A 20,013-nucleotide genomic window follows, 5' to 3' on the forward strand; every position below is an offset into this window, starting at 1 on the left:
TATCTAAAAATTCATAAATCAGAGCACAGCCGTCTACATCTTGAGGCAAGGGAGGGCAGGCAGGCAGGTGCTTTGAAGGATAAAGCTGTACTTCAAAAGATACAATGTAATTGGTTAGAGCGCAGCCTGACCATTCAGGCTTCATAAGATGACTTATTTTCACATATTTTGTCTTATAATAATGGGACCATTGTTCATCATATTACGTATTTTGTCTTATCATGGAACCATTTTTTTTTTACCAGTTAACCCCGCCTTCCAGTATTATAACAGTCCTCTGAACTCCGCCCACGTGAGAGCATCGTTGTACTCTGTGTGTTACTGATTTTCCTCCTTTTGATCATAAGTAAACTTTTAAAAGACTTCTGGAGCGAGACCCTTTTTCTTCTACAAACAAAGGGAAAACGGATTTTCTCCCCTGACACTTCTTCCTTCAAAGGTCTGTACTGAGCAATCATCACACACTAATTGTAACTCGTAGCATCCTCTTTCACTCTCGGTAAACTTTTGGTAACACTTTATAATAACTATCTGTTTTACTAGTTAATAGATCATTAGTAAACTGTTGATAAATGATTTATTGTTGATTTATGAAGTATTTGTTAACAGTTTGTTAAGCATTTACAGTGTTTTCCAATATGGTTGACCCCATTCTAAATGCCCATGCTATTATAAAGGTAACACTTTATAATAACTATCTGTTTTACTAGTTAATAGATCATTAGTAAACTGTTGATAAATGATTTATTGTTGATTTATGAAGTATTTGTTAACAGTTTGTTAAGCATTTACAGTGTGTTCCAATATGGTTGACCCCATTCTAAATGCCCATGCTAGTTGATGGAGCTTAATAAAACTATATACACTTTATGTTGAAGGTCATAAGTTTTATTGGTTAAACATACAAAGAAAAGTACAAATATTTGTTCGTGCTATGGCAGATTTTCATAAATGTGCAACATGAGCGCTGCCTGCAAATGCCTTGTCAAAATGCCTTTTCTTTTGAAGTGAATTGCATTTCTTGACCTGAAAAGATAGAAATGCCAAATGTTACACACAAAAACTTGAAACGTTTCTACACAAACTGTTTCAGGTTAGGAACACTCTGTAAATGCTTAACAAACTGTTAACAAATACTTCACAAATCAACAATAAATCATTTATCGACAGTTTAATAATGATCTATTAACTAGTAAAACGAATTATTATTATAAAGTGTTACCAAACTTTTTTTTTTTTTTTTTTTACCAACAGTTCGTGGCGTCTAAGTAGGTATAATTAATTGAAAATAATCTACTGTTTTCCTGCTGATTGTGTATTATCACCAAGTTGGGCGTTGTCCTTGTAGATAGACGCTACAATATGTTGCTCGTCTGTCAATGTTCATTCGAAATAGTTGTAAACCTTTACTTACTTATTTCTGGAGTAAATTTTTTTAACTTTACAGACAAAAACATTTTTAGTGGAAGTCGACTAAACTAAGCAATATTAGTCTTGAGTTTTCGGTCAACAAAAACCGGACGAAGACAAACACTTTTTGAGATGACTAAAATATGTCTTAGACTAATAAGTATTATCATCCAAAAGACTATGACAAAAATTAAAAGGGCTGCAAAAAACAACACTGTGTTCAACCTATGTGTCCGAGCATGTATTTTGTAATGTTTTTGCTTTTGACATATCGTGCAATGATTTTAGGACATTGTTTTTTAATCACCCTGTCTATTGTGCTATTATCTAAATTAATTTATTTTATTTATTTTTTTTTTGACAAATGATGCATTTTTGACAGCAATGGATCACAGTAAAATCATTCAAAAATAGCACATTCGCATAAATAGCCCAAGGGGGCAGTTTTGGCCCACGAGCTTCATGTTTAAGACCCATGCGTGCCAATGATCTTCATCATCCTCATCACCATCTCTTGGATCTTTGCATTTTGCATCATTATAGCTGGCTGACTGAACACTGAGGTCCTGCGCTGTGAACTTGGAGAAGCAAAAGTTGAACAGGTAAGAAAATTCAATTATTAGTACTGTTTGTTTACTGGACATCAGCAAGAGATCATTGGCCGCTCTTTGCGTTTTTATCACCATCAACAGCACAGAAAAATGATCATTCAATGCACTCAAAAAAATGAATCAGGCAGGTTGTAAAGTTTACTAAAAGACAGTGTGCATTTTCAGCAAGCCATCATGTTTCCAAGGTGAGCATGATTGAATCATGCAGTCTCTACATAAACATGAACAGTGAATGAGGAGCTTGATTAGATATTGTTGATGCAACATAATGTTAATGTGTCTTTCCAACTAATTGCAATAGTCTCGTGATTTCTCGTGAGATTTAAAAATAGGATTGCCAACTCCCTGAAAAAGTAAGGGACACCTCATTGGTACCGTCACCATTGAATTATTATTTTGTATGTGAAAAGAGATTTTTTATTAAATGGGACTTTGAAAGGCAAAGGCCCAGCTAGTAAAATTCCTCAACTTTATTTTTATTTCTTTCTTTCATAATCTCATTATCCACATTTTTTCGGCGCAGTGGAGACTCCAAACCGTTTGACCGACCGGCACCGTTTGAATATCAAAATGACCGGAATTCCATTCATTTTTAATGGCAACCATTTTCCCTTCATTTTCAATGACAGGAAAACATAGATGGCTGTGATTTTTGACCACTTACCATTAAAGCCCATTGACATTGAAGTGGCACCTAAGTAAGTCAATACCACTGATAGCTATGTACGTCCATGCCATTGACTATCGTGAATGTCGCTACTATTGATGCCAATGTACTGGATTCCAGTGAGGCATATATAAATGGATGCCATTGATGGCCATTTACGTTAAAATTAGGGCTGTCAAACGATTAAAATTTTTAATCGAGTTAATCACAGCTTCGAAACTAATTCATCGTAATTAACCGCAATTCAAACCATCTCTAAAATATGCCATATTTTTCTGTAAATGATTGTTGGAATGGAAAGATAAGACAAGACGGATATACACAGTACATTCAACATACTGTACATAGGTACTGTATTTGTTTATTATAACAATAAATCCACAAGATTGCATTAACATTATTAACATTCTTTCTGTGAAAGGGATCCACGGATAGATTCTTAAAGGATAAATGTGAGTTTGTATATTGTGACTGAATATTGCCATCTAGTGTATGTGTTGAGCTTTCAGTAAATGATAATGTAGTGACAAAACTGTTCTGCCCAAATGCATGATTGGAAGTGGGTAACCATGACTGTGTGTGGCGGCTGCATATAATATATCTTCTCTGTGTTGTGTACAATGCTGGGTGTTAAGACAAAGATCAACTCCTGTCATTCTTCCCCACGTTGCTTGCCTCACTCACTCACCTGTCACTGCCTCTTAGCTCTGTATATACGTAGAACGTCGCCATTGTAGTCTGTTTGCGGCAATGCGTGAGTGAGTCGTTCCGTGCATCCGTTAAATATTTTAACGTGATTAATTTTTAAAATTAATTACCGCCCGTTAACGCGATAAATTTGACAGCCCTAGTTGTGCCTTATTTTGGCTCAACATGTGTGCTCTATGTTAAAAGAACACAATTACTGAAGGAAACCATTTTTTGAGTTGCAGTCTTATGACAGTCTTGCAAGACTGTCATAAGACTGCAATATTTATGCCATGACACTATCATGGACATTACTGAATGCTTAAGACAGATGTCATAAAGTGTCATCCAGCAAATTAAGTTACTATGTCCATTTATGTCTAGCTCGGATCGTTTACATCCATTCAAAAGCGAGATAATATGTCGGATGACCCAAAATGGCATCTCTTATAATCATTCAATGATGCTCATGACAGCGTGATGTCATAATTATGATTGTCTAATAACAGTCTTAAGGTGCCATTGTCAAATTAAGTGTTAATTGAATGAATATTAGCTCAGAACATGAATTTGGATTTTAATTTAAATCTGTAGCACGGCAGTGCATGCTATACACTAAAAAAAATGGGGTGTTGAACTGATATGAAAAAATTATGGAAAGAATTTGCACCTGATAATATTGCTTTCCTTCAGCATTTAGCAATTGTGTCCTTTTAACATAAAGCACGCATGTCTAACCAACATTAGGCCCTCATGCTGAGCGAACATAACGCACTCTTGTTGAGCCAACATTATGCACTCATGTTCACCCCAAAAAACATGTTGAACCGACATTAAAGAAATATATAAATTGCACCTGATTAAATTGCTTTCCTTCAGTATTTAGCAATTGTGTTCTTTTAACATAAAGCACACATGTTGAGCCAACATAAGGCACAACAAGGGCTTTCAAATTTATCGCGTTAACGGGCGGTAATTTTCTTAATCACGTTAAAATATTTAACGCATGCACGGAACGACTCACTCACGCATTGCCGCAAACAGACTACAATGGCGACGTTCTACGTATATACAGAGCTAAGAGGCAGTGACAGGTGAGTGGAGCGGATACAGGCATTCATTTGGACTGTGCTTTTAATTGCGTAAAGCTTTGACATCTCTTCCACAACAATTATAACTATTGAGGCGAGCAACGTGGGGAAGAATGACAGGAGTTGATCTTTTTCTTAACACCCTGCATTGTACACAACACGGAGAGGATATATTATTTCCAGCCGCCACACACAGTCATGGTTACCCAATTCCCATCATGCATTTGGGCAGAACCGTTTTGTCACTACATTATCATTTACTGAAAGCTCAACACATACACTAGATGGATATATTTAGTCACAGTATACAAACTCACATTTATCCTTTAAGAATCTATCTATGGATCCCTTTCACAGAAAGAATGTTAATAATGTTAATGCCATCTTGTGGATCTATTGTTATAATAAACAAATTCAGTACTTATGTACAGTATGTTGAATGCATATATCCGTCTTGTCTTTCCATTCCAACAATAATTTACTGAAAAATATGGTATATTTTAGAGATGGTTTGAATTGCGATTAATTACGATGAATTAATTTCTAAGCTGTGATTAACTCGATTAAAAAATTTAATCGCTTGACAGCCCTAATTTTAATGTAAATGGCCGTCAATGGCATCAATTTTTATATGCCTCAATGGAATCCAGCACATTGGCATCAATAGTACCAACATTCATGATAGTCATGGACATGCATGGCATGGACGTACATAGCTGTCAGTGGTATTAACTTACTTAGGCGCCACTTCAATGTCAATGGGCTGTAATGGTAAGTGGTCAAAAATCACAACCACCTATGTTTTCCTCTAATTTAAAATGAAGGGAAAATGCTTGCCATTAAAAATGAATAGAATTCCGGTCATTTTGATATTCAAACGGTGCCGGTCGGTCAAACGGTTTGGAGTCTCCAGTGCGCCGAAAAAATGTGGATAATAAGATTATGAAAAAAGAAAGAAAATTAAAGTTGAGGAATTTTACTAGCTGGGCCTGTGCCTTGCAAAGCCCCATCTGATAAAAAAAAAAAAAAATCACTTTTCACAAACAAAATAATAATTAACGGTTATCGGGCGGGCCGGCTCTACCAATGAGGTGTCACTTATTTTTTCAGGGAGTTAGCAACCCTACTTTTAAATCTCGCGAGAAATGACGAGACTATTGCAATTGGTTGGAAAGGCACGTTAACATTATGTTGCATCAACATGATCTAATCTAGCGACTCATTCATTGTTCATGTTTATGTATGGACTGCATGATTTAATCATGCTCACCTTGGAAACATAATGTGTTCTTGCTGAAAATGCACATTGTCTTTTACTAAACTTTACAACCTACCGGGGTCATTTTTTTGAGTGTACTGTCACCTCTGTTTCTGTCCAACATGCCTCCTATAGGAGGCAGAAGATGTTGACTGTCTCCCCCATTTGGTCAACCAAATGAAGCTTCTTGAAGCAATGAAGCTTTGCAACCAATTGGTTCAAAGCTTCTGTGTTGTTCATTTGGTCATATGATGCTGCTGTCAAATGAAGTGTTACCAGTTAATATCTTTTCATGTAAACATCATGTATACATTGAGGACAGCTGCGGCTTACAGTCCGGTGCGGCTTATCTATGAACAAATGCCGTTTTCGTGTCACATGTGGTGAGTGGCGCCTTATAGTCAGGTGCGCCTTATAGTGCGAAAATTACAGTGATAATTTTCTCCTTCAAACATTGCTTTCATCAAAGAATGCTCCCTTTGCAACAATTACAGCGTTGCAGACTTTTGGCATCCTAGCTGTTAATTTGTTGCGGTAATCTGGAGAAACTTCACTCTACGCTTCCAGAAGCACCTCCCACAAGTCGGATTGGCTTGATGGGCACTTCTTACGTACCATACGGTCGGTCAAGATGCTCCCACAACAGCTCGGGGGGGTAGAGATCAGATGACTGTGCTGGCCGTTCCGTTACAGATAGAATACCAGCTTCCTGCTTCTACCCTAAATAGCAAGGTCATAGGTTTAGTCTGGACATTGGTAGGGAATATATACCAGCATAACCATAAGCATGTACACTTATTGCTGAGGACGGGACATTAATGAGACCAACAGATTAGGTGAACTTGGTTCCGGGCAACATTTCTCATGTATATGAACCAAATTAATTGATAGGCTGAATCAGGACTCCCCCAAACTTTTTCTTGTGAGGACCACATAACTTTTCCCTTTTCTGATGAGGGGCCGGGTCAGTTTGTAACAGAAAAAGTGTGACGATTGCAGGAGTGCCTAAATGTAAAAAAATATTGTTTTTCAGAAAGCCACAATCAAATACCCCTTTCTGGATTCTTTACGGAACAAAAGTAAATATAATATAATATAATATAATATAATATAATATAATATAATATAATATAATATAATATAATATAATATAATATAATATAATATAATATAATATAATATAATATAATATAATATAATATAATAATAACACTATTAATTAAATAGATAATAACCAAATAACCCTCTTTGGGTTTTTCACAGAAAAAAGCCAGGAAATAAATAACACTGTTGAAAAAAAAAAAAAAAAAAAAAATCAGGGGGCCGGTACAAATGTGGAGGCGGGCCGGACCCCTGGGCGAAATGATTAATGCAAAATAAATCTGAAGTGACCAATTCTAACTACTATTAACTGCTAACCAATACTACAGTGTATCACAAAAATGAGTACACCCCTCGCATTTCTGCAGATGTTTAAGTGTATCTTTTCATGGGACAACACTGACCAAATGACAGTTTGACACATTGGAAAGTAGTCTGTGTGCAGCTTATATAATAGAGTTCATTTATTTTCCCCTCAAAATAACTCAAAATATAGTCCGCAAACAGTTAGCTGAAGACATGTCAACAAAGCACATGGATTACTGGAACCATGTCCTATGGTCTGATGAGACGGGCGGGCTTTCTTGTGTACTGTCTTCAGAGGAGGCTTTGTCCTGGGGTGACAGCCATGCACACAAATTTGATGTAGAGTGTGGCGTATGGTCTGAGCACTATCAGGCTGACCCCCCCACCTCTTCAATCTCTGCTGCAATGCTGACAGCATTCCTGTAACGAGTCACATGACATTTTGGAGGGAAAATGACAAGCAGTACTCAATTTGACATTTAGGGATGTACGTAGTTTCTATGCGGTGTATTCACTTTTGTTGCCAGGGGTTTGGATATTAATGGCTATAGTTTGAGATATTTTGAGGGGAAAATAAATGAACTCTATTATATAAGCTGCAGACAGACTACTTTTTATTGTGTCAAAGTGTCATTTTGTCAGTGTTGTCCCATGAAAAGATATACTTAAATATCTGCAGAAATGCGAGGGGTGTACTCACTTTTGTGAGACACAGTAACTTTTACATCTATTGGTTCAGGTGATACACTGTTCGAGTCAAAACTTTATTTTATAAAAACTACTGAAGAAACATTTTGAAAACTTCCAGGATAAATTTTATTAGCAAATTTCAATTGCAATATTTGAACATTACTTATAATTATATTAACATATACACAATAAATACAAACTTGTTAACAATAAGTGAAAAGGGGTCAATGTAAGTCTGAACATAATGAAGTCACTTGATAATGGTAGTGGTAATTCTATCCTTATAAGATATGGGAAGACAATGAAAGGACAGACAGAATGTAACGATTATATTCAAATTAATATATACAATATTAATATATGATTGTGCATGCATTTGTAAGTAAATTTAAAGCGACAGTTTATGGAGTTATGTGAGCAATTTACTATGAAATATGTAAAGCTATCAGACTTTTTTCAAGCAAATTAGGCTAATTTAATCTACTAAATGAACACCAATTGTTCTGTGTCAAGTGTTTTATTGTTAAAATTCGTGTCGTTTTGAACATAAGTGTATATATGTGTATTACAGCTTTACAAATTGCCAAAAGTGAAGGAAGTGAAAAGCTTCAAAAAGTACAATTGCCTTGTTTGCTGTCTGTCCTGATGAACAACTTTACCTTTTGCGAGGACAAAACATGTCATATTTATAATGTATAAAAATAAATTAATAAATAATTAAACTAAACTAAACAAAAACAAAACGACCGGTGACCAAATGGCAAACAAGACACCGGCGTCATAAAGTCGAAATTGCGTAAATCGAGTACGTCGTAAACCAGGGAGTACATTTTTGTGTATCTGTACTTCTTTTTACTTATCTACATTTTACAGCCTGTATCTGTTGTCGCCTGCGTTACACGTTACTTTTGTTTTCTTTTTTCTCATTGTGAATTGGTAGTTTAGTTTCGTTTTCATGCCTCCGTCGCAATCCATAAATCCCGTGCAACTATACCGTAACTGAGCACTAGAGGAAGCAACACGCAAGATTAGGCAGGTGAACAAGATATTGTTGATCTGTTTACAGTGCAGTCAGTGTTATTGCTTGCTTTTTCCATTCTGCACAGTTTTAAATAAAACTGAGAGGTCAATGAATGTTTTGGTGCTTTGAATATTGATTCAGATTTCTGTAGGCCTTTGTATATATAAATGTGTATGTATGCAATATATATATATATATATATATATATATATATATATATATATATATATATATTAGGGCTGTCAAAATTATCACGTTAACGGGCGTTAATTAATTTTTTAAATTAATCACGTTAAAATATTTGTCCAGTTAACGCACTAGGCCCGCTCAGACAGATTTAAATGTCAGTACAGTGAAAGGCCAACTTGTTAATTGTGTTTTATGGAGTTTTTCCGCCCTCTGCTGGCGCTTGGGTGTGACTTGCATATGTTATGTGACGTAATGTCGCCCTCTGCTGGCGATTCAGTGCAGCTGATTATTTGGGTTTCGGCGCGCTTTTTTGGCGTGATTATATGTCGACGCGAACTCACACTAATAGACAGTGCTATTCAGACCAGCTAACGTCCGCATCCAGTATTCAGTGCCAGTTCTCATAGCCCCATCACACTGTTTGTGTCTAATACATGCATCGCTTGTGAGTTATATTCCTCCTTTGTTTATATTCATGAGCATTAGATAGTTATTGATGATGTGTATTTGAATTTGTTCACATATATGGTGAAATGCAGTTACATTGTTAGATGCTTGTGAGCTAATTGGCTAGTGCTACTGCTCAAATGGACACGTGTGTGTACATTTTATGTTATTTTGTGATTTATGCAAGTTATTGACACATTGCCTTGTTATTTTCAGTTTTACAAAAATACAAGAAACGTGCTCCTGTCAAAAAGAGATGACTTCAGTAAAGCCCATGCTACTTTGCCACACCGTCTGATTTCTTTTTGGAACTTATGTTCGCTATCTGTCAATTTGTGTACTCACACACATTGAGGACAGAATAGGGCTACTAGTTTATTTTTTGATTGAAAATTTTACAAATTTTATTAAAACGAAAACATTAAGAGGCATTTTAATATAACATTTCTATAACTTGTACTAATATTCATCTTTTAAGAACTACAAGTCTTTCTATCCATGGATCACTTTAACAGAATGTTAATAATGTTAATGCCATCTTGTTGATTTATTGTTATAAAAAACAAATACAGTCCTTATGTACCGTATGTTGAATGTATATATCCATCTTGTCTTATCTTTCCATTCCAACAATAATTTACAGAAAAATATGGCATATTTTATAGATGGTTTGAATTGCGATTAATTGCGATTAATTACGATTAATTAATTTTTAAGCTGTAATTAACTCGATTAAAAATTTTAATCGTTTGACAGCCCTAATATATATATATATATATATATATATATATATATATATATATATATAGAGAGAGAGAGAGAGAGAGAGAGAGAGAGAGAGAGAGAGAGAGAGAGAGAGAGGTTGGACAAAATAATGGAAACACCTTTAAAAAATGAACCAAAACTCATTTAATAGGTCCGCCTTCTGCGGCAATTACAGCCTCAATTCTCTGAGGTATTGATTCATACAACTTGTGAACTTTTTTCCAAAGGATTTTAAAGTAATTCTTTAGTTAGATACCCTCTAAGTCTTTTAGAGACGATGGCGGTGGAAATCGACGTCTTAAATGAATCTCTAAAACTAACCATAAATGCTCAATAATGCTGAGGTCTGGGGATTTTGCCGACCATACAAGATGCTCAACTTTATTAGAATGTTCCTCTTGCCATTCTTTAACAACTATGTCCAATGATTATGATGTTAAAATGTTTGGTGTTTCCATTATTTTGTCCAACTCCTGTTTCCTGGCTGGCCTGGGAAGCCATTGATGCATTTGAAGATGCAACTGCCTTTGAAGTGACTGTGTTCTTTATTTGCCAGCATGCAAATGGCGATGATGGCGTGGCGCCTCCTATGGCCTTTTGTCCTAATGGGAGGTTTGAGCTGCGTGGCTCTGGAAATCCACCCGGAGGAGTCCCAGTACTACGCCGCCGAGGGCTCCGATGTCACAATGCCTTGCCAGTACAATGACACCCTGAACAGCTCGGGGCACATAATATGGCACTCCGCCCCTTTTGATGTCTCCCCACCGCTCATCATTAGGTTCGGTGACGGCCGGTTGCTCTCCGATCATTACGAACCGATGAAGGGCAGGGTCCGTTTCACGGCAAGCGATCCCCAAAATGGAGACGCTTCTATCACCATTAGCAACGTCAGTCGCTCAGACGCGATGACTTACAATTGCTCTGTGAAGTTACCTGATGTGAAGAAGATAATGACCCTGACGGTCATGAAGCCGCCAAGTCAACCGATATGCAACTTGCAAGGGGAATTCGCCCAAGGCAATAACGTGACGCTTACATGCTTGTCTTTCCATGGTGAATCCCCTCTGACGTACACCTGGGCCAAGATCAGCGGAAACCAGGTCCTCCCCGCCAATGCCGTGGTGGACTCCGTAAGAGGCACCATGCGCGTAGATAATATCATCGAGCAGGACTGTGGAAGCTATCGCTGCACAGTGGGGAGCTTGGTCGGAAGCAAAAGCTGTGAGCTCGTCCTCCCCTGCCCGGACGTGCAAGAAGCCCACATGTCCTCCGCGCTGCTGATTACCATCTCCATCACGGTGGTCCTCGTCATCCTTGCTGGTTCCATCATCACCACTGGCTGCTTGTGGTGGTTCAGAAAGAAGACAGGGCAGTATAACTTCAGTGATGAGCCACCTCCTTCCCGATGGATTCCAAAAAAAAAAGAGATTCTGCCGTCTTTGCACTACGAGGTGAGAAACATGCACATCAGACAGAACATTCACATAAATAGCAGGGGTACAACAGTACACACAAGTCACGGTTTGGTATAACGGGAAAACCAAAAAGTATTTTGTTGTTTTTTAATCACAGTATTTCAAAGTTAAAAGAGTTTTCTATTAGCTAAACCTAAAAAATCGTCTTTTTTTTAAAGTGCAAAATAAATAGAAGAAAACATCAAACTTGTGAATTTTTGTTTTTATGGTTCTAACGTTCTTTAATTAAGTTAATGTGCAAAAATCCAAAAAAAACAACAACATTTTATTGGATTGACTGAGGTCAGCTGGCACATTTTGTAACTTTTTTTCTATGAAAATAAAACACTACCATTTTCAATGTTGTTCAATGTTCAACACATATTAAACCATTTCCAGCTGACCTACACACCGACATATACTGTATACGTATATACGTGTATATATATATATATACAGTGCCTTGCAAAATTATTCGGCCCCCTTGAATCTTGCAACCTTTCGCCACATTTCAGGCTTCAAACATAAAGATATGAAATTTAATTTTTTTGTCAAGAATCAACAACAAGTGGGACACAATCGTGAAGTGGAACAACATTTATTGGATAATTTAAACTTTTTTAACAAATAAAAAACTGAAAAGTGGGGCGTGCAATATTATTCGGCCCCTTTACTTTCAGTGCAGCAAACTCACTCCAGAAGCTCAGTGAGGATCTCTGAATGATCCAATGTTGTCCTAAATGACCGATGATGATAAATAGAATCCACCTGTGTGTAATCAAGTCTCCGTATAAATGCACCTGCTCTGTGATAGTCTCAGGGTTCTGTTTAAAGTGCAGAGAGCATTATGAAAACCAAGGAACACACCAGGCAGGTCCGAGATACTGTTGTGGAGAAGTTTAAAGCCGGATTTGGATACAAAAAGATTTCCCAAGCTTTAAACATCTCAAGGAGCACTGTGCAAGCCATCATATTGAAATGGAAGGAGCATCAGACCACTGCAAATCTCCCAAGACCCGGCCGTCCTTCCAAATTTTCTTCTCAAACAAGGAGAAAACTGATCAGAGATGCAGCCAAGAGGCCCATGATCACTCACGATGAACTGCAGAGATCTACAGCTGAGGTGGGAGAGTCTGTCCATAGGACAACAATCAGTCGTACACTGCACAAATCTGGCCTTTATGGAAGAGTGGCAAGAAGAAAGCCATTTCTCAAAGATATCCATAAAAAGTCTCGTTTAAAGTTTGCCACAAGCCACCTGGGAGACACACCAAACATGTGGAAGAAGGTGCTCGGGTCAGATGAAACCAAAATTGAACTTTTTGGCCACAATGCAAAACGATATGTTTGGCGTAAAAGCAACACAGCTCATCACCCTGAACACACCATCCCCACTGTCAAACATGGTGTTGGCAGCATCATGGTTTGGGCCTGCTTTTCTTCAGCAGGGACAGGGAAGATGGTTAAAATTGACGGGAAGATGGATGCAGCCAAATACAGGAACATTCTGGAAGAAAACCTGTTGGTATCTGCACAAGACCTGAGACTGGGACGGAGATTTATCTTCCAACAGGACAATGATCCAAAACATAAAGCCAAATCTACAATGGAATGGTTAAAAAATAAACGTATCCAGGTGTTAGAATGGCCAAGTCAAAGTCCAGACCTGAATCCAATCGAGAATCTGTGGAAAGAGCTGAAGACTGCTGTTCACAAACACTCTCCATCCAACCTCACTGAGCTCGAGCTGTTTTGCAAGGAAGAATGGGCAAGAATGTCAGTCTCTCGATGTGCAAAACTGATAGAAACATACCCCAAGCGACTTGCAGCTGTAATTGGAGCAAAAAGTGGCGCTACAAAGTATTAACGCAAGGGGGCCGAATATTACTGCACGCCCCACTTTTCAGTTTTTTATTTGTTAAAAAAGTTTAAATTATCCAATAATTTTGTTCCACTTCACGATTGTGTCCCACTTGTTGTTGATTCTTGACAAAAAATTAAAATTTTATATCTTTATGTTTGAAGCCTGAAATGTGGCGAAAGGTTGCAAGGTTCAAGGGGGCCGAATACATACATACAAAAAAAATTGTTGTACTTTGGGGGAAAATGTGAAAAAAGATGTCTTGTGATATGTATCTCTTTCCAATGCTACATTGAACACACACACAAATGGGGGGGGGGTCGCTAATTTGTCGTTTTTCACTTATCGCAACAGGTTCTGGTCCCCATTTCCTGCGAAAAAGAAAACAGAGGGATCACTGTATATATACATACTGTTAGCATTAGCCAAATTCTAACCCAAATGCTATGCTAATGCTATGAGTTACATTTAGAGTGTGATGATCACTCAGCAGAGTCAGCACATACCTATAAAAGCCAAAGCAACATTGCATATTCTCTCTGGCTAAACAAATCTTAATCTTAAATCTTAATCTGAAGCTAACTAAAATTAAAAATGTCGTGCAATGTGAATGTGTGACGGAAACTATGACGCATTTTCGTCTCGTTGTAGTCTCATCAGACAAAAACTGGGATTTGTCTTACGTTTTAGTCTCCCAAGACACATTTTTAACTCGTTATCATGTCATCATCATGAAAAAATTGTTCTTTGACAATTTATTTTTGTTTTAGTCATCGTTGACTAAAAAAGCACTGATTCTCACTCAGTGTTTCAATAACTTCAGCTAGGGCTAAAGTAAAATAAACCTTCCCTGATTTGAAATTATAAAATAAATGCACTTTAAATAGTGTTAGTAATCCTGCAATTGATAGTTCCTAGCCTGTACTGTCGCACTTACCCGTGATTCCACATCGAGTGACGGTACGGGATGACTACAAATACTATTACACTCTTAATAACTATTCTAAATAATGACCTCCTCTCTGTTGCACAGGCCAAAGACCAGACCGTCACCTTGACTGCTTGCCGCATGCTTCAAGACTGAAGAGTGAGTTTTTCAAATGTAGAAAATTAAATATTCCGGATAAATTGAATAATTTGATGGTTGTCAATAAACTTGTTTGAACTTTGGGTCACATCCTATTCATTTGGGGGCATTTCGCAGTTGCTACCAGTTAATTATTCTCACTGAAATGTAAGTTAAAATACAGCGTATCCCAAAAGCGCTTACATTCCTAGCATTTCTGCATATATTTAAGTATATCTTTTCATGGGACAATGACAAAATGACACTTTGACACATTGAAAAGTAGTCTGTGTGCATCTTATATAATATAGTTAATTTATTTTCCCCTCAAAATAACTCAACATATAACCATTAATATCTCCACCCCTGGCAACAAAAGTGAGTACTCTCCTATGAAAAAACGTACATCCCCAAATGTCCAAATTGAGTACTGCTTGTCATTTTCCCTCCAAAATCTCATGTGACCTGTTACAGGAGTGCTGTCAGCATTGCTGCAGAGATTGAAGAGGTGGGGGGTCAGCCTGTTAGTGCTCAGACCATACGCCGCACTCTACATCAAATTGGTGCGCATGGCTGTCACCCCAGGAAGAAGCCTCTTCTGAAGACGGTACACACAAAACCCCGCAGTTTGCTGAAGACATGTCAACAAAGCACATGGATTACTGGTACCATGTCCTATAGACCCTACCCACGTGACGTCACAACTCCTTCCTCCTGACTGGTGCCGCCCACTTGTCCGTCAACACATCATGTTTACCTGTTACGGCTACGTACATTCCTCCTATTTACGACGTGTTTTTCTGCTCGTTAACATTAATAATCAAAATGGTGAAGGCGTGTGTGGCGGTCGGTTGCAATAACAGAGAAGATAGACGGAGAAGACGGAGAGACTTGAAGTTCTACCGGATTCCGAGAGACCCGGAGAGAGGAGAGCGAGATGGGCTGCTGCAATTCGACGAGAAAACTGGGCTCCAAACGATTACCACAGATTATGTAGTAGTCATTTTATATCTGGTAAGATGCATTTAATATATATTTAGAGGGTTTTGGGCTGACAACCACAATTGAGATTATTGCTAGGCTAATCGCCGACAACATACACGTATGTATGTAGTGAGAGTGCTATCGCTAAACCATATAAACATTAAAAGCCCTAACTCCATTGACAAACGACATGAAATACATTAGACTTGACAGTGGATGTTAGCAATAACAAAAGATTTTGAATTGAAAATTTCGTAACTCACCTTTCCAAGCACAAGATAGATTCCTGCCGAATTTTCGTGGACGAGGACCTGTTTCACCCAACCAGCAACAAAGTATTTATAAGCCTCCAAGCTCTTAAAAGTTTTTCAAACTTTCGTGAGAATAGGCTGATTTTGTGTGGACAAGATAGTTGTAAATATCAGCGTAGCAGATGTCAGGTTGACAGGGCGAAGACAGTGGGTCGAAAAACATCGATTTGGGCATCAAATATGGATCTGGCGACTGTATAGAACGAAGCTTTTCCACATAACGCCTTTTATGCAACACATCCATTGAGTTTACGGCATCCGAAAGCACCGGGTCTTCCATGAAATGCATTTTAAATTCCTCGATCAATTGAAACCACTGCTAATACAGAGACAAAATGACGGACAAGGGGGCGGAACCATACACCGAGCACGTGGTTTTGTGACTTCGGTGGGTAGGGTCTATAGTCTGATGAGACGGGCAGGCTTTCATGTGTACCGTCTTCAGAAGAGGCTTTCCCCTGGGGTGACAGCCATGCACACCAATTTTATGTAGAGTGCGGCGTATGGTCTGAGCACTAACAGGCTGACCCCCCACCTCTTCAATCTCTGCAGCAATGCTGACAGCACTCCTGTAACAGGTCACATGAGATTTTGGAGGGAAAATGACAAGCAGTACTCAAATTGGACATTTAGGGATGTACGCAATTCCCATGCGGTGTAATCACTTTTGTTGCGAGGGGTTTAGATATAAATGGCTATATTTTGAGTTATTTTGAGGGGAAAATAAATGAACTCTATTATATGAGCTGCACACAGACTACTTTTCTTTGTGTCAAAGTGTCATTTTGTCAGTGTTGTCCCATGAAAAGAAATACTTAAATATCTGCAGAAAAGCAAGGGGTGTACTCACTTTTGTGATACACTGTAGTATTGGTTAGTAGTTAGTAGTAGTAGGTATAAGTCACTTCAGATTTATTTTGCATGAATTATTTTGCCCAGTGGTCCCCAAACTACGGCCCGCGGGCCGGATACGGGCCGCCTCCACATTTGGACCGGCCCCCTGAATTTTTTTGGGCTGCTTGATTTGTCTAGCAGAGAAAATAACTCCCCTTAAAAACAACTGTTTTCTTTGCAAATATTCTTAATGTATGCCAAATAGTTTTTACAAGAAAAAATTCAAATCATAATGAAATCAATTTTTATAAGGATTACGACGCAAATTTTAAGTACTTTCTGAAAACAATCGGGCTGGAATGAATTCAATTTTGAAATTAAATCAGCATCCCCGATAGCAGGTGACTGTGCTTTGGATATGGCGTCAGCTCGCTAGATTCACATAACAATCATGCCCGCTAAACGTCAGTGTGCCAGATGCGGCCGGGATCATCAAGCCGACAGTCCAAATGATAGGTTACGCACAGTTTCGGCCGGACCGTGCAGACTGCACGTGCTCAACATCAAAACATTTTAACGGTCGACGAGTGACATCACAACTTCGCGCACCCTGAAGACACTAAACAGGACAACACGCAGGATTCAAGACACAGCATCTCGGCGGACTGCAAATTTTGATGGTAAGTGCTTTATTCAAAGTCCTAATCGCGTTTTGTCACTTCTTGACTGTTAAACAAGTTATTCAATCAAGCGTTAACAAAATAGCCAGTGTATTTAAGTTACCTGCCATGTCTCCAAGTCATTCCGATTTTGTTGCAGAACAACATATGGAGGAAGAAAGCATTCACTCTGTGTTGCTGTCAATGTTTCAATGTTGGAAGCCCTTAGGGCCCCTGCCCCCTGAGCCAAGCTCTTCCTCCTTGTGTTTGTGTACACTGCTGGCCAAAAGTATTGGCACACCTGCAATTCTGTCAGATAATGCACAATTTCTCCCAGAAAATGATGGCAATTACAAATGCTTTGGTAGTAATTTCTTCATTTATTTTGCTTGCGATGAAAAAACACAAAAGAGAGAGAAAAAAACAACTCCAAAAATGGGCTGGACAAAAGTATTGGCACCCTCAGCCTAATACTTAATAGCACAACCTTTGGACAAAATAACGGCGAACAATCCGGTATCCATCAAGGAGTTTCTTACAATGCTCTGCTGGAATTTTAGACAATTCTTCTTATAGCCAACTGCCATTTTCAGATCTATCCTCAGGTGTTTTAGAAGATTCAGGTTTGGACTCATTGCTGGCCATTTTAGAAGTCTGCAGTGCTTTCTCTCAAACCATTTTCTTATGCTTTTTGACGTGTGCTTTTGGTCATTGTCCTGCTGGATGACCAATGACCTCTGAGGGAGACCCAGCTTTCTCACAGTGGGCCCTACATCATGCTGAAAAATCTCTTGGTAGTCTTCAGACTTCATACTGCCATGCAAACGGTCAAGCAGTCCAGTGCCAAAGGCAGCAAGGCAACCCCAAAACATCAGAAAACTTCCGCCATGTTTGACTGTGGGGACCGTGTTCTTTTCTGTGAAGGTTTCGTTTTTTTCCTGTAAACTGTATGTTTGATGCCTTCTCCCAAAAGCTCTACTTTTGTCTCATCTGACCAGAGAACATTCTTCCAAAAATGTTTCGGCTTTCTCAGGTAAGTTTTGGCAAACTCCAGTCTGACTTTTTTTATGTCTCTGCATCAGAAGTGGGGTCTTCCTGGGAATCCCTATGCTAGAGTCCCTTTTCATTCAGACGCCGACGGATAGTACGGGTTGACACTGTTGTACCCTCGGACTTCAGGACAGCTTGAACTTGTTTGGATATTAGTCGAGGTTCTTTATCCACCATCTGCACAATCTTTCGTTGAAATCTTTAGTCAATTTTTCTTTTCAGTCCACATCTAGGGAGGTTAGCCACAGTGCCATGGGCTTTACACTTACTGATGACACTGCCGCGGTAGACACAGGAACATTCGGGTCTTTGGAGATGGACTTTTAACCTTGAGATTGCCCATGCTTCCTCACAATTTTGCTTCTCAAGTCCACAGACAGTTCTTTGGTCTTCTTTCCTTTCTCCATGCTCAATGTGGTACACACAAAGACACAGGACAGAGGCTGAGTCAACTTTAGTGTTATTTAGTTATTGCCACCACGAGTTATGTGCCACAGGTAAGTACCAGGTGCTGTTAATTACCCAAATTTGAGAAGCATCACATGATTTTTCAAAGGGTGCCAATACATTTGTCTGGTCCATTTTTGGAGTTTTGTGTAAAATTATCATGATTTATTTTTTTCCCCCATTCTCTTTTGTGTTTTTTCATTGCAAGCAAAGTAAATGAAAATATTACAACCAAAGCATTTGTAATTGCAATCATCTTCTGGGAGTTATTCAGCATTATCTGACACAATTGCAGGGCCGCCAATATTTTTGGCCAGCAGTGTATGTGTGTCACTGCCTTGACTGCAGGATTGTACAGATGGATGACCCTGGGACCAGGTGCAGGTGATCTTCAGCAGCTTACGTAAATCGGTCCTTGGCCTCAAATCATCGCCAGATCAACTCAACTACACAAGTTGGTGAGGCCAGCTTGCAGCTAACAAAGAATCTTGTAATCCTTATACTGAGCTTTTTTTTGTCCCCCCCCCCCCACCCCAGATCCTGTACTGCTTGCCTGTCCGTTCACCTGTTCTATCACCAAATTGCCAACCGGATTCTTCAGACACTTTCTGCAACTCCCTCTCATCGTCAATTAACTGCCACTCCCTCTCATCCTCAATCAACTCTTGTTACCACTGCCAGTTTGCCCCAGTTTGCCTCAGTTTGCCTCGTAACTCCAGAACCTTAAACCAGAAGTTCAGAATTTTTGACAGTAGACTTAATCTTCGAGTAAGCGGGGGTTTAATTAGTTGGTGGAGTTGATTTCAACAAATTATGTGCTGTTTGTAATTTATTTGTTAGTTTCAGGGCTCCAGAGTGGCTAAGCTAGCATGAGTCAATGGTCCCTTCCGAGCATGCCAATAAAAAAAACGATACAGATGGACGAACAGATCCAACATAGTGAAATAAATTCAAAATGCTTGAAAATTGTTTCAAAACACTCATGTGGCCGAAACAATTGTCGCAACAAACTGCCGTAATTCATTTCATTCTTCAGGACTTTTTTTTTTTTTTTTTTTTTAATGCTTAATACGACCACAATAAAACTGAAATTATAAGTGAAAA

At 38.5% G+C, this 20,013-nt stretch overlaps 1 protein-coding gene across 1 annotated transcript; it reads left to right on the plus strand.

Moving 5' to 3' along the window:
* The first annotated feature begins 270 nt into the window (after positions 1 to 270).
* On the plus strand, positions 271 to 14,728 carry LOC130906251 (coxsackievirus and adenovirus receptor homolog). Its single transcript, XM_057820361.1, has 4 exons — positions 271 to 439; positions 1,954 to 2,012; positions 10,800 to 11,694; positions 14,592 to 14,728. The coding sequence occupies exons 3-4, from the start codon at positions 10,801 to 10,803 to the stop codon at positions 14,640 to 14,642; spliced, it is 945 nt and encodes a 314-aa protein (XP_057676344.1). The 5' UTR covers positions 271 to 439; positions 1,954 to 2,012; position 10,800; the 3' UTR covers positions 14,643 to 14,728.
* The last annotated feature ends 5,285 nt before the right edge of the window (positions 14,729 to 20,013 follow it).

Source organism: Corythoichthys intestinalis, chromosome 18 (assembly GCF_030265065.1).
Source record: "Corythoichthys intestinalis isolate RoL2023-P3 chromosome 18, ASM3026506v1, whole genome shotgun sequence".
NCBI lineage: Eukaryota > Metazoa > Chordata > Actinopteri > Syngnathiformes > Syngnathidae > Corythoichthys > Corythoichthys intestinalis.